Below are 14,262 nucleotides of genomic sequence, written 5' to 3'. Positions count from 1 at the left end.
GCAATGCCTTTCTTTCTCCAAGATTTCATTCTAACTTTAGTAGTACGCATCTAGTACAAGCACAGTGTTTTTGTGTTTTGATTATGTCATCCCACAGGATTTGTACGGAGAAACGTGCAGCATCATTTGAAATGGTCAAATTTCATGCATCATTTTGTTAAACGGACTGAGAATTGCATCTTCATGCACAAGTTGTGGTTTGTCAGATGTGAGGTATGATTAATGCATTATTATTTTGTTTTCATAGTAGCCTATAGGGGTGTCACAATATATCGTCCCACGAAATTTCGCGATAGTAAAACGTCACGATATGTATCGTTGAGATGAAATCTCATATCGTGAAAAAAAAAAAAAAAAAAAAAAAAAAAAAAAAAAATTTAAGTAGACAAAGAAACGTCTTTGTTTGTTGAAGTTCAATGTGTGGAAAGTAGTTCAGTTGAACAAGTCTCTGAAGAGACACATGAGAAGTTATACAGGAGAGAAACCATTCAATTGAGTTTCTGGCAAAACTGTTTACTTGACAGGAAAAACTGAAGATGCATAAAAAATAGACTAAGGAAAGTCTTGTTGTTTGAGTTTGAAGAAAAACTGAAGATGCATAATGAGAATTTATACTGCTGAGAAACCTTTTAGTTCAAAGTAAATCTAAGTGACGGTGTAACTCATTCTATTTCAAGATAAGCCTTATCTCCAATCTCATGTTTTTTCTAGTTGTTATTGTAATAACAATTTCCCACAACAGCATGTTTTGTATTTGTGCATTTCAAATAAAATACTACTTTTCCAGTCATATATTGTCATTATTCAAGTTTAAAAAAATATTGTTAAAATCGTATCGTATCGTATCGTTATCGTGAACCCAGTATCGTGATACGTATCGTATCGTGAACTGAGTGTATCGTGACACCCCTAGTAGCCTAACTTGAGTTCTTCAAAAAGTAAAGACATGAGTGCTTTTGTGGAAAATACAAGTCATAATTATGCAAGTCCTTTGTAAGCTAAAATTACAATGATTTAAAATGTGGAGCGATTTTATTTTTTTATAAGTATGATGAATGATTTTGTTTATCTTTTTCTGTATTCATCCCAATTTTTCTCCCATTTTCTCCCCAATTGCTCACCCCATCTGCCAATCTGGGGAGAGCTGTAGAATAGCACATGCTAACTGAAGCCACCGGCTTCAGTTCCCACCCGCAGACACGGCCAATTGTGTCTGTAAGAACGTTTGTCCAAGCTGGAAGTACCGCTGCCGGGAATCAAACCCAGGTCGCCACGGTGGTAGGCGAGTGCTTTTGGTGCAGCTGTGGCTCAGGTAGAGCGGGTTGTCCACTAATTGCTTTGTATGAAAGAGGTTGGGGGTTCGATCTCCGCCTCCTCCAGTCTGCATGTTGAAGTGTCCATGGGCAAGATAATGAACCCCAAATTGCTCCCAATGGCTGTGCCAGTGCAGCACCCTGCATATAGCTTGCCGCCATCGGTGTATGAATGTCTGTGTGAATGGGTGAATGTAGGCTACTCTTTGTAAAACACTTTGGATGAAAAATGCAGGCCATTATAGCATTTGTAATTTTGCTGTAACAAAGGTCTGTTAGGCTATATATTTTTCATCAAATCTGGATAAAGTGGAGCGGATGGATACTGGGGGATGGCAAGTCTGCCCGAATTACAGGAGGAAGAGGACTTATGATTGACAGTCAGCAGACATCAGAGCAAGCTTTGAAGTTGAAATATCCCATCGTCATTTAAATGACGTTGGGATATATAGTTTTGAATGTATTTTCACCGTTAGCTCCAGAGAGAGGTCGCAGGGAGGGCACCTCTTTCAGGTTCAGTGAGAATACAGTTTGTGCAGCTAAGCTAAGAGACATCAGACTCTCAAAAGTCTGTGTTGCTGCTCTGCCTTCAGGAAGATTATTTGTCAGTTACAATGTGATTGTAGGCAAATCCAAATTATTGCATCAGTTGCCTCACACGTACACTACCGCCTCCTGGGATGCTCATTATAGTGATCTAGTCTCAGTCTGAGAAGTAATGTTAATAGAATTTGCTTGGGAAATTTTATTAAATCTGCTGCAGAAAAAATCCCAGATCATAGTTTTTGCACCAGTTTGGCCCAAATGTATGTTTAAATTACGAAATTAGTTGTTTATTCGTTTTAACTCGCTTGTTTATGTTTTATCCTGTGGAGGGCAGTGACACGCCTTAATGACAGCGGTTTACCTTCAATTTAAATGAAGAAGACAGTAAATACTTTTGTACTCACTTTTGGATGATTGGAGCTGCAGTGCAAGGTAAGCCAACTTGACACGAAAACACTGATCCAGCTGAAGATGGTTGACGATGCTCTTTTACTATGAGAGATAAGAGGTGAGTAAGAGAGGATTTGTCATCGGTTTAGATTAGAAATGCCAGTAATAATAATACTATACCGTCGACTGGTACTGGTACACCATTGACTGCATGGTAGGCAAGAGGAAAGGACAACACAGCAACGAGCTCAATAGGTGGCGGTACAAAAAAGTGAAGCTGGGTGTTGAAGCAAAAGACACCGAAGAAGAAGTGGTCGCTTTATGACGTAATTGTGCCGCGACGTACACATTGGCAACTTTAGCTTGCGAGCGGTTTTACAGAGAGAAAGGCTCGGCGTATCTAGCTTGAAAATGCTCAAAAAGAAATCTAATAGTGGCACGGAAAAGAAAAGGAAACAGCCGCAAACTGAAGAACGGCATGACAACAGAAAACGCAGAAGCACTGACAGTGTGGAGGTAAGATACGCTGCATATCAGGCTAACGTTAGCCGTGTTGCTACTAGCTAGCTATACTGTAGCTTGTTGTTTTGATAGCCGAGGACGTTTTGATGATGATTAGTGTCGTTAAAATGGTAAAAGGTAGCTACTACAACACATTCTGCCTATTTAATTAGCTTAGACCAAGCTAATGAAATAGGCAGAATGTGTTGAAAACCTGATGTTTTCTCTAAAATGGTGATAATGGATATGTAGCTACAGCACACTTCTCCCCATTTCTGCTAACTTACAGCTAAACACCAACACAATATTCAATTAAGTTTAATTTAAGACTGTTTCAGAACTTTTAGAATCGCCTTCTAGGGCAGTTTCTTTTAAAAGCAGCAAACCAAGACCTCTAAAACGGAATTTAAGTTTTTAAACACCACATTGAATGGCATTGAAGGCCTTAGAAAGGCATTGAGTTTACTCACTGAGTAGACATTTTCAAGACCCCCAGTCAGACGCTGTGTCTCAACATCTTGGCTCCTTTAAAAAGCAGGAGTCCAAACCGGATGAGCTAGCCGACCCCGAGCTGGACAGGATTGGCAGTGACATCGAGGAGGGAGGACTGGACCTGACTCTGCCTTTCCAGTCCATCAGCGCCTATGCCAGTGACAGGCGGGAGATGCTGGAGCAGTGTTTCCATGTGCTGGGGGAGAAGAAGCTACAGAAGATGCTGCCTGACGAGCTGAAGGTAATGTGTGAGCATGCATGAGGGACACAACCATCCATTTGTGGACATGGTTCACTTTGACCTACACTGTTGCAATGACAAAAATAAGCATGGGGAAATGTTCTTATTGGGTCCTGGACCACTCCTGGTACACTACACAGTGACTACATGTATGCCGTTTTATTTCGATAACGTCACTGTGTCCTGAGTCAGACACTTTTGCTCCTATAGAGTTCAACAGTGACCTCTGACCTTTTCTCAGCTCATGTTCCATCAGGGAATTCCCCATTCATTTTCCATAGATGTTTTGAAAAATCCTTATACCGTTATGAAGAGATTTAAGCCTGGAACCAAGCCAACCATTCACCCACTGAATTGTGAGGGACCATAAAACATATCACTTCACTTTTCTGTGTGGAGTTTGCATGTTCTCCCCGTGCCTCCCGGGGGTTTCCTTCATATAGGAACCCCTTCACCAAAACATGCAATATCCTGGTTGCTGATGTGGTGCCTCCTCGTCTCGGAGGAAGCATGGAGCCAGTTTCGGCTCTCCCCAGATCGGCAGAGGGTGGAGCAGCAACCAGGATAAATAAATTAAAATTAGCACTAATGGGGGATAAAAATGGGATAAAAAACATATCACTTGGAGCAAAAATAAAAACTGGGAAAAAAACTGAAGATATAATCCATCCCAAACCACCCCCCACAACCTCCCCCACCTCCCACCACTTTTTATTTTTATTTTTGTTCCAAGTTAAATGTTTTCTGGTCACTTACGATTCAGTAGGTGGCTGGCCAGGCTTAAAACTTTTTATATATGGATTTTTCGAAACATATATGGAGAAAATGAATGGGGAATTCTCTGATGGCTGAGAAGAAGTGGGCAGTTAAAGCTTTTGCACACCAAGTCCGTATTTTTGTCCGAAATTGACGCACGAAAAAAAAAAGAATACAACCTAATTTGTGTCAATCATCGTTGACACACAGAGTCCGACAATTACATCCGTCATTTAAGTTTTCGGACGAGGTTCGATTTTCTGCATGTTTCGCATCAGTCAATAGATTTTTGTGAGCTGGGACCCGTCTGTGTTTTCAGATGACGGATTAAAAAACATGCATACGAAAACAATCGGACTGTGTGTGCAAAGACCTTTACTGTTGAGCTCTTTGTCCTAATTCAGACAACTTCAGTTACTGTTATGACAGTGTAATGTTTCCACCTACAGTAGTTTAATGATGTAAAAGTCAAGTATAGTTTCTTACCTTTCTAGCGGTCTTTTAGACTAATTTTTAAGAAAAAAAAATGCTAAAATTCCCTCGTCCCAGCTTCTTATACAGTATATGAATATTTTATGGTTTCTTTAGTCCTCTACTAAGACAGTAAACTGATCTTTGGGTTTTGGACTGTTGGCCAGGACAAAAGAAGACATTTGAGGGTGTCATCTTGGGCTTTGCTGAAACAGTGATCGTCATATTTCTCTATTTTGTGACATTTTAGAGAACAAACGACTAACCGATGACGATGACTGTAGTCGAGAAAATAATAGACAAATTAATCAATAATGAAAATAATCGTTAGATGCATCCCTAATATTCATTATGCTTGTTTTTCACTTCAACCAAGCTGATGGAAACGCACCTGCATTTTACTTTTCTGTGTGACATTTAAAAAATGTGCTTAGATGTATCCATAGCTGTAACCCTCTCTAGAATAAGTAAAGTAGTATTTTGAAATATAAATTTAATATAGACTCATAGAAAGTTAGGGCCACCGGCTTTTGCTGTTTGCTCAAAAGAATATCAAAGCAACTTGCAGTCAAAGAGACTTTCAGCTTGGCAATTAAAATACTTTCTGAACATGATCCTTCACAGGGTTGTAGTTCAGAGGAAATCAAGAAGCTGTGTTGGGAGCAACTGGAACAAATCTCACAGATAAATCTTCTTCAGATCCTGGGAGGTAAGAGGTTCATAGTTACTATCTGTACTTGAAACAATCCGATATTTTAAACAAGACATGTTCAATCAAAACTGTTTTTTATTGTATCTAGGGGAGGAGCTGACATCTGGAAATGACAACGAAAACCTAGAATTGAGCTTGGAAAGCCAGTGAGTAGAGCAGTTTGCTAACTTATGTAGTTACTTATATTCAGTGTTGTAGTACTCGAGTCCAGGACTCTGACTCAAGTCCAAGTCCTGGACTCATTTTCAGGACTTGTGGCTCGACTAAATACTCGAGCACTGGTTTCATCCTCATCAGGTATTTTGACACTGTAAGAAGGCCTAGTCTTCATTAAGATGGTCCTCATGGTTTTCTCTGAAACGGGTTCTGTTGAGAAGTTCTGTGTATGTTCTGTTGTTGCCTTGGCGATGGTTCTGTTCCAGTGTTACACAGCTCAACATCTGCCAGAGAGTGAAGCTATCGGAAACATCTTTAAACCTGCCAAACGTGGGCTGTTGAAAGATGTAGTTTCCTCGAATGGGCTTGAGTTGCATGAGGTCGGCTGGTTGCTACATGACACACGTGATCCTGGGCCGAAGTTGCCCTTGTTGTAATCGGCCCTAATAATTTTGCGCAAGGACAAGCTGTGTGTTCCACCTACATGTGGATTCACGCTCATGTTCAGTAACTCTGGACTCACTCAGGTCATTTGGACTCGACTCAGACTCTTCTTTGGTGACTCGGACTCGAACACTAGGGCCTCGAGACTCGACTGGTACTTGAGATATAGTGACATGACTACAACACTGCTTAATGCTAAGTAAGCACAGTTTCAGAAGGAACTGGAGTGTATAGAAGTGTAAGAATACTGTCATACCCTCATGCATTTGTTCAATTTTTTCCCATCAAGGCAAGACAATATCGTGGACTCTACGTCTTCCCTCAAAGAAGGTGCTAAAACAGAGGACCCTAAGCAAGGTAATTAATACATGGCTGGTCAACTAACTATTTTACAAAAGAACACGCCCCAGGCATTTAGTCAAAGACTTCAAAGATGACATTTTCATATTTAAATGTCTCGGTGTAATTTTCTTTACAGAGGGCGGTGGCTCGGGCGAGGAGAGTGACGTCCTCAGCATCAACGCGGACACTTACGATAGTGACATCGAGGGGCCTAAAGAGGAAAAGGCTGCCAAAACCGAAGATGGCGTCGTGAAAGTAGCGCCCAGTAGCGGGGAATGCACTGACCCGGTTGCAAAAGCAGAAAATACAGAGTTACCCGTGGACAGCCAACCAGTGGAAGCAAAGAAAGACATCCAAAAGGACATAGACAAAAGCGTGAGTGAGATTTTAGCGATCTCATCCACCACGAGCAAAGAGGAGGCCAAAGAACAGAGGGCGTCGCCGCAGTCCACGGCTGGAGGTTTACCTGTTCAAGGTGGACTTGCCTCAAGTCTGCCACCAGTGATATGCCAGCCCTCAGTTCAGCAGCTGGAGCTTCTAGAGCTGGAGATGAGAGCCAGGGCCATCAAGGCTCTGATGAAAGCCAGTGATGGAAAAAAGCCCCCTGGAGAGAATAAGGTTTAAAAGACTAGTTTTAAGTATTTAAAACATGTTTAAATCTTATATCACCTTCACTTTGAATACTTTAATTTGCAGTTTGTTTGAATGATAGATTTATAATTGTACAGCATGATTGATTTGTTTTTTGTTTTTTTACTCTTGACTTTTTGGTCTCTCAATGTAACATTCAGAACATTTTGTTATAAGTCCATATTGGAATGCTGTGATTATTGAAGACTAAATGTTGTATAAATCTGAAATACAGAATTAAACACGTCAAGACATTTTCTACCCTGGCCGGAATAATGTATTTGGAGGTTTTGGTCTTTTGTAATGGATGAGAAGAATTGCACTGCTTAATGCATTTCCCTCTCTGCTCACTAGATGGCAATGTTACTCCACTGTGATTTGTGTCCTGAGGAGGGCCAGAGAGTATTTCTTTCTCGCCTTACAGTCAAATTTGTGAGTATTACATTCATGATGTAATTTCAGAGTTAAACATTTTTAGCGAGGAGTCACTCGTATGAGTTTAACCAATTATTGCATAAAGACGTACTGCAATTAGTTTGGGTGGTATTGGTTCTTTAGCAGTCGAGGTTCTCCTTGACTTCAAGCTAGAGGGAATGAGAATTTTGAATGTCAGTAGATGCACTGTGCCTATGATGTGTATGTTTTGTACTGTCAGACCCATCTTTGCTAGCCAATCTCAGTGGGAACAGCTGTCTACTGCCATTTAAATGGGGAGACTATTGTTCCATGGTGGAGCTTGGGTACCCGTTTGACAGGTCGAGTTCACCTATGCATAAGCAATGATAAACAAAACATGAGTTAAAAAAAATATATATATACCGTATATACATACATACATGTGTGTGTATATATGTATGTATATATATATATATATATATATATTATAATCAACAAGCAAAAAGAGCTGCAGGCACATACTGAGGGAAACTGATGACACTGATCTGTTTGGTAGATGAAACCAACAAAAAGGTTGCCTTAGCCCTACAGACGGAATATAGACCCCCCCCCCCCCACACACACACACACAATGAAATACATTGGAGGTAATTGGACCGGCTGTCCTCACCTATAGATCAAGTAAAAGAACCTGCCAATTTCATCCACTAGAGTAGCTTTTAAATTAATTTCTGCTTCCTCTACTTCTCTGCAGTGACTAGAATTAATAGCATCCTCTCACCTAATGTTTTAGCGTTTTTGCTGTAATTTATTCTGAAGCGGCTTTGTTCTGCTAAACTGTAAGGTTGCAGTGTGGGCAATTACATGCAGATGTGTAGCAAAACACCCCTCCACCCCTAGGGAGACAATGAAATGTACGATAAGCACCCAAATGCCTCCTGGGTATTTGCATTTAAAAGGCTTTTTTTTTTGCGGTGGGGTGGCATTAGGGTGGGGGGGGTTGGGGGTGTTAAACGCATCATATGCATTTATGAGCAGGTATCTTTTTATTCATTCATGATTTCAAGGGGAAAATGTCCACTTAAGTCAAGAGGGATACAAAGACACTGAAGTGCTGCTAGTGTCTGGGATTGATGAGTGTTTGTAGGTGTCATTTCCCCCACATTATTTGGGCCGAGCAGATAAACGGCTTGACAGTCAGAACTTGAGACGAGGAGTCGCTGAGAAATGGGCCGGATTGGCGGCGCCGAGGCGACGTCGTTTAGGGGGAAGGAGTAATTGAGATGGTCGCTGAATCCCTGCCTGAATTCAAATGTCTCGTTGAACCCAGCTTTAGGAGGCCGTTACAAGCTTTGAGTCATGAGCATACCTGCTCTTATGGATCCAGGTTTGAAATACTCGCAACGCAAAAGGTTCTAGTGCCAACCGGTTCATGGGCTTAATAATAGCCACAGCTATTATTCTCCTCAGTATTCTGACAAATGCATCGAAATAGCCCAGTGACACCCAATTTTATAGTGGTTTCATTTCTCATGTAATCTAAGTAAGTACTGTCTGTGCTCTCTAGATGTGTGTGCTCTCTCAGAGTGTGTGTGTGTGTGTGTGTGTGTGTGTGCGCGTGTGTGCGTGTGAACATGGTGTCCCGTAATAATATCCAGATGGTGTTGTGGGTACCGCCACCAGAGGAAAGCACAGGTATTTAAAGACATGCAGTCGGTGTAACTTTTAAAAAGAGCACATCATGTTTACACGAGTCATATCATTTTTCTTCAGATCTTCTCCTCTTGTCGGGTCTGTTCTTTTCTGCAGCTCGGAAATTAAATTGCACTAACGACACACGCTGACAGGCAATAAATAACTTAGCACCTCTAGTCTGCGTGACTAAATGAATTGATTTCCCCAAGCAATGATTCACCGGCCACATTTCATTTCCATCAAGTTTTCGAAACGGCATCTGAGGATTAGCAAAGTATAGGGAAACTGTTTAATGTTAGATGAGTATATCTAAGTGTTTGTTTTAATTAAATGTCCAATCCTTCTTCTGATTGTGCTAATTACAATTGTGTTGCCAATAATCATGATTGCAATCTTAAAGGAAGCATACAATGTATCTTGGTATGGCACAGTAATAGTGAACTTGTAAATGACCTTGAGCACCATTTTCTAGACTGTAGTAGTATACATATTTCATGCATGGCTTTGCATATTTCACTGTTGATATGTCAGTCCTGAAAAAAGGGAGTCTTGTGTTCTCTGTGGAATCTTTTGTGTTTTTATCGAGAATACTGACTAATGTATTATTTTCATCACAGGTGTGGTGCACCTGTTCACAATTCACTTGATTTGCATCCTTAAATGCTTTGCTTCTTTCTCCAAGAGGCATAAGCTTGTCAGAGACAGTCAGAGCCCCATTTTTCTTTCGTTTGAAAAGTATGACGTTTTTATAAATTTGACAGTATTTTAAATGGAAGAGCTACATTTTTTTAGTCACACACCAAAATCCCTGAAAAAACCTGATTTCAACATTTGATCTTCAGCTCCAGCGTAATATCTGCATTTTGAGAAATTCTCCCCCCCTCCTCTGGCTCCTCTGACATCTGACTTTCAGATTCCCTCCATGCGCTCTCTCTCTCTCTCCGCATGGGTTCCGCATGGGCCTGTATTCAAATGGAGGATTAATACCATCAAACACCCATTGAAATTCGGGCGAGTAGACCGGCAAGCCAATAAAGCAAAATGCTTTTGACGGATATGGGGAGACATCAGGCAGGATGGATGACCTCGCATAATCAAACCGGCCTAATCAAATGAAATATCACAATATTACATCAAAGCCAACTCCCTCTACGACAGCAACTGCAACAAGATCAACAAGCGCTTCCCAAGGGAATCTGTGCTTTCTTGGAGAACTCACAAATTTAGCTGATGACGGCCTACACATATTTTGACTATCTAATGTAGTGTATGTAGTAGGCTTGTGTGGTTTTGTGTTGTTAATCTTGGATCAGTAGATGGGTCCATGATTGTTCCCTGCTGAAATGAGGAGAAGCAGATTCAAACCCCAATCTGAAATGTTACAAAGACATAGTTCTACTTATCTAATAATTATCTGAGGATCAGAATATATTTTCTTTTTCAACATTGATAATACTAACTTAGAACTTGATATGAACTAAAGGAAGCCAGAAGTTTCAGATCCAAAATAAAATATCCAGCATTTCTTAAAGTCTACATACACACCAGCCACAACACGGTTGCTGCTGGTATGGAAGCAAATCTTAAAAGAATATTATTGAAGGAATACGTTAGGTGTTTAGGCGTTCATGTTTGAAACATTGAGCAATGGACAGGTCCCCATGGTCATGGAAAACCTGGAAAAGTCTTATAAAAATCTTATTTTCCAGGCCTGGAAAAGTAATGGCATTAGTAATGTTTAGTATTTGGAAATTAAACCCTTTATGCATTCACAGTCTTACCTCCCATTCATTGTGTTTTAACTTGTAGAGTCAATAGTTTATTTGGGCAAATGTGAACTGAATGTTCCCATGGCATGTAAATGACGTGAATTTGCAATTTGAATAGCATCTCCCCGCAATTTCCCCACAGGGATGAATAAAGTTTCATATAAATCTAGAACCACACCATAGCTTAGCTTTAAAGGCAAAAACCCACCCAGATAAGATTCCAACACATGTTGACATTGACATTTATTTATTGAACTTTCACAAGTCAACGTTACTCTCGGTGGGACTGAACATAAAGGCTTCTAAAGAGCTGGACATTTGGGGAAAAAAATCATCTCTGAAACCATTGGATATGCCGTTTCTTTGAACCAATCATGCTTTTGGGGAAGCTAAACTTAAACAGCTGCCTAGTTATATCGCCCCAGCTGTCCCACCAACAGCACCAGACCACCAAAGTGTCCCCCAGGCGGATGATAGATCACAGTATATGGCCCTGGTATCTTGCAATTTTATGATGGTGAGTGAAGACTAGCTCTTTGTGCTGGGGTTGGAAAGACATTGAACTGTCAAATCCTGGCGGGTTCGCATTTCTTTATTTTTTTATTTGGAAGATATATTCCCCACAGAAGCACAACGGGAGTGAGCCAAGTAAATTACTTTTGTGAAAAGTTGTGATAAAACTGTCAAATTGTTCGACACCACCTGCTGGCAAGCAATTGTGTTACATAAGTAATTGTCAAAAGGAGTGTCAAGAGAAGAGTATATCACCTGATGAGTTTCTGTCTATCTTCCCTTTGGGGCTTTACATTCCTCGCCTTGCTTTAATGGCCTCGACGTGTGTTTTAACTAAGGCGTAGCGCGTCGCTCTCCTGGGCAAATCCATATAATAGTATGGATGATGAGGTAGACTTGAAATATGTCATCAAATAAATCAAGATTAACTTGACGTTTTTAACGGCAAACACACTATTTTGTAATGTAGAGACCATATGGGACGATATGCTAATCTCACGATAACATACGATGTGATGTGATATGTGATATGGGGTTCGCAATTCGATACAACCATGATACAATGTAATAAGTGAAAGTTCAGTGATAACAAAGTGTGACTGTGCAGAATTCTGTTCATTTTTGAGACAGACCTTTCCAGCGATGGCATTGGCCTGCTAGATTGTAAACAACAATTTAAAATTGGATTGAGAAATTGTGATGGGATTACTATAGCAGAATATCATGATTAATTTTTCTGCCCCACGATACGTATTGTCACAATTTTGTATCGCGATATTTTGAATTTGGATTCATCGCCCCATCCCTAATAAACAACTGTGAGGTTTGATGTTCCCCTTTTAGGTTTCTGATTGGTGGTACCGGTCTCAGTTATGCCTTATTTTCATGGTCCATTATTGCAATTATGACCCGTGTTGTTTATTATCATTGTGTTGACTCACTGTTGATACAGTACGTTTTACGATCTTATGGAAGCTTCTATACGATCTTGTGTGGAGCTCAGCAACCTTACTGGAAGTTCTGAAGTTGATGGAAGGGAACAGTGGTGGATGAAGTACCTTAAAGACACACTCGAATAAAAGTACAGATATCTTACCAGAAAAGGACTTTGGTAGAAGTTAAAATCACCTATTAGATCATTACTTGAGAGTAAAACTCTTAAAGTATCTGATATTTACTGTACTTAAGTAAATTTCTCATATTAAATGTAGTCAAGTATTGAAAGTAAAAGTACAAGTAATTAAATGCTGTTAATAAAAATGCAAGCAGTCATCGTCCATTCTAATCATGCGGAAATCGTGAGTTTTGTAGCGGTTGGCAAACGACGTTATGGTGGATTGTGATTAACCTAACTTGCAAGCTAGGAGCACTGATTCGCCAAACGTGCTTGTTTGCAGGCTGGCTACCAAATTTGTGCAGATTTTACTTTGTAACTAAGATGCTTAGGGTAGGTAAAAGTATTCATTTTATTTAAGAAATGTAGTGGAGGAAAAGTTGACAGCAATATAAATACTCGAGTGAAGTACAGATACTCCAAAAACATATGGAAGTACTGTAACAAAGTATTATTACTTAGTTACATGACACCACTGGAAGCGATTGGGAACAAGTCAGATGTAGGAAGTTGTTGTTGCATTTGGGGGGGGAAACTATCAGACAATAGGCATGACTCATACGAACCGCAGTCTGGTGCAACACAAAAGTGAATCCCCCCACGCGGCCACCCCCCCACGCGGCCGCCGCCAACGCCATCCCCCCTCCTCCTCCATCACAGCATGTGACTGGAGTGCTATTTCAGCTCCACTTCTTGACAGCCAATTAACCAGCCAATGCCTGCCTTACGCTTCCCCAAACTGATTGCTTGTCCCCTCCTCTGATTGTGATTGTTACAGAGACAGTATTTCTGTAACTTCAATGACATTTTGAAGTGAAAATAATCAGGTGCTGCTGTGGCTTTACTGGCGGCACTGAATCAAGCGCTTTCAAGGGTTGCTCTGTGTGGTTTTTTTAGTCGTTTCGGCGAAAATCTCCCTTAAACTTTCCCATGCGTTCCCATATAAGAGCCTGGGTCTTCTAACTGCTCTATTTGTAAAGCAACTTGAGGTAACCCTTGTTGTGATTTGGCACTATATAAATATAACATTGATTAATTGATTGATTGATTGATATCAATTATATTACAAGTACATCACTATGGTGAGGCCCCCTGGGAGTCCCCAAACTCCACGTTGAGAGCTCCCCCCCAGTCTACTGTTTTCTGTTTGTTGTTGTGTATTGTGCCCTTTTTGTTTCAAATAAAAAATTATTAATCACAAAAAATATATATATATATTACAAATACTTAAAGTGATTACAGATATTAACACAGATAGCACAATTTCCCCCAACTTGTATAGTTGAATGCAGCAGTGCTGAAGAGGTAGTGAAATGTCTTTTTGTATTTTGTTACAGGGAATCAGTGCCAACCCCACTTGGAAAAAACGACTACCACCAACTGCTGCTGCGTGCTTACCAGAGTATATTACTACCACCAACTGCTGCTGCGTGCTTACCAGAGTATATTACGGTATGTTTATCGGCTGGCTGCTTCACACTCATTGAAAGATACACCAGCATGGCTCCTTCTCGACGAGAGGAACCCTGCATCACACTGTCATACAGTCGCACCCTGCTGTTGAGATGTTTCCTCTATACTCCATACTTTTCCACAACTGAATGTTGGGTGGGAAAACAGAGAGTAAAATTCAACTTTACTGTTTTTTGTTATTGTTAGTTTGAATTATTGCCTCCGCGAAGGAGGTTATGTTTTCTGTGCTGTTTGCTCTGTTTGTCAGCAGGATTACGGAGAAACGACTCGGCTGATTTTCATGAAACTTGGTGGAAGGGTGTAGCATG

General features: G+C 40.5%; 1 protein-coding gene across 2 annotated transcripts; it reads left to right on the top strand.

The window, feature by feature from the left end:
- The first annotated feature begins 2,636 nt into the window (after positions 1–2,636).
- caap1 (caspase activity and apoptosis inhibitor 1) lies at positions 2,637–7,194 on the top strand. Of its 2 annotated transcripts, none has more exons than XM_083640460.1 (6): positions 2,637–2,765; positions 3,286–3,483; positions 5,335–5,419; positions 5,511–5,568; positions 6,312–6,379; positions 6,501–7,194. In XM_083640460.1, exons 1-6 carry the CDS (start codon positions 2,661–2,663, stop codon positions 6,986–6,988), a joined length of 1,002 nt encoding a protein of 333 aa, XP_083496586.1. In that variant the 5' UTR covers positions 2,637–2,660; the 3' UTR covers positions 6,989–7,194. The 2 variants fall into 2 exon arrangements, with proteins under 2 accessions (XP_083496586.1, XP_083496587.1); XM_083640461.1 differs by having other exon boundaries at positions 2,646–2,765; positions 3,289–3,483.
- The last annotated feature ends 7,068 nt before the right edge of the window (positions 7,195–14,262 follow it).

This window comes from Poromitra crassiceps, assembly GCF_964638095.1.
Source record: "Poromitra crassiceps genome assembly, chromosome: 7".
NCBI classification, from domain to species: domain Eukaryota; kingdom Metazoa; phylum Chordata; class Actinopteri; order Beryciformes; family Melamphaidae; genus Poromitra; species Poromitra crassiceps.
Note: the sequence above shows the minus strand (reverse complement) of the source record. Positions and strands in the feature narration are given on the sequence as shown.

Coding starts and splice junctions, on each gene's coding strand:
- caap1 (XM_083640460.1), top strand. CDS start 2,661: ATGCTCAAAAAGAAATCTAATAGTGGCACGGAAAAGAAAAGGAAACAG. Junction 2,766..3,285: donor GAAGCACTGACAGTGTGGAG/GTAAGATACGCT, acceptor TCCTTTAAAAAG/CAGGAGTCCAAACCGGATGA. Junction 3,484..5,334: donor TGCTGCCTGACGAGCTGAAG/GTAATGTGTGAG, acceptor GATCCTTCACAG/GGTTGTAGTTCAGAGGAAAT.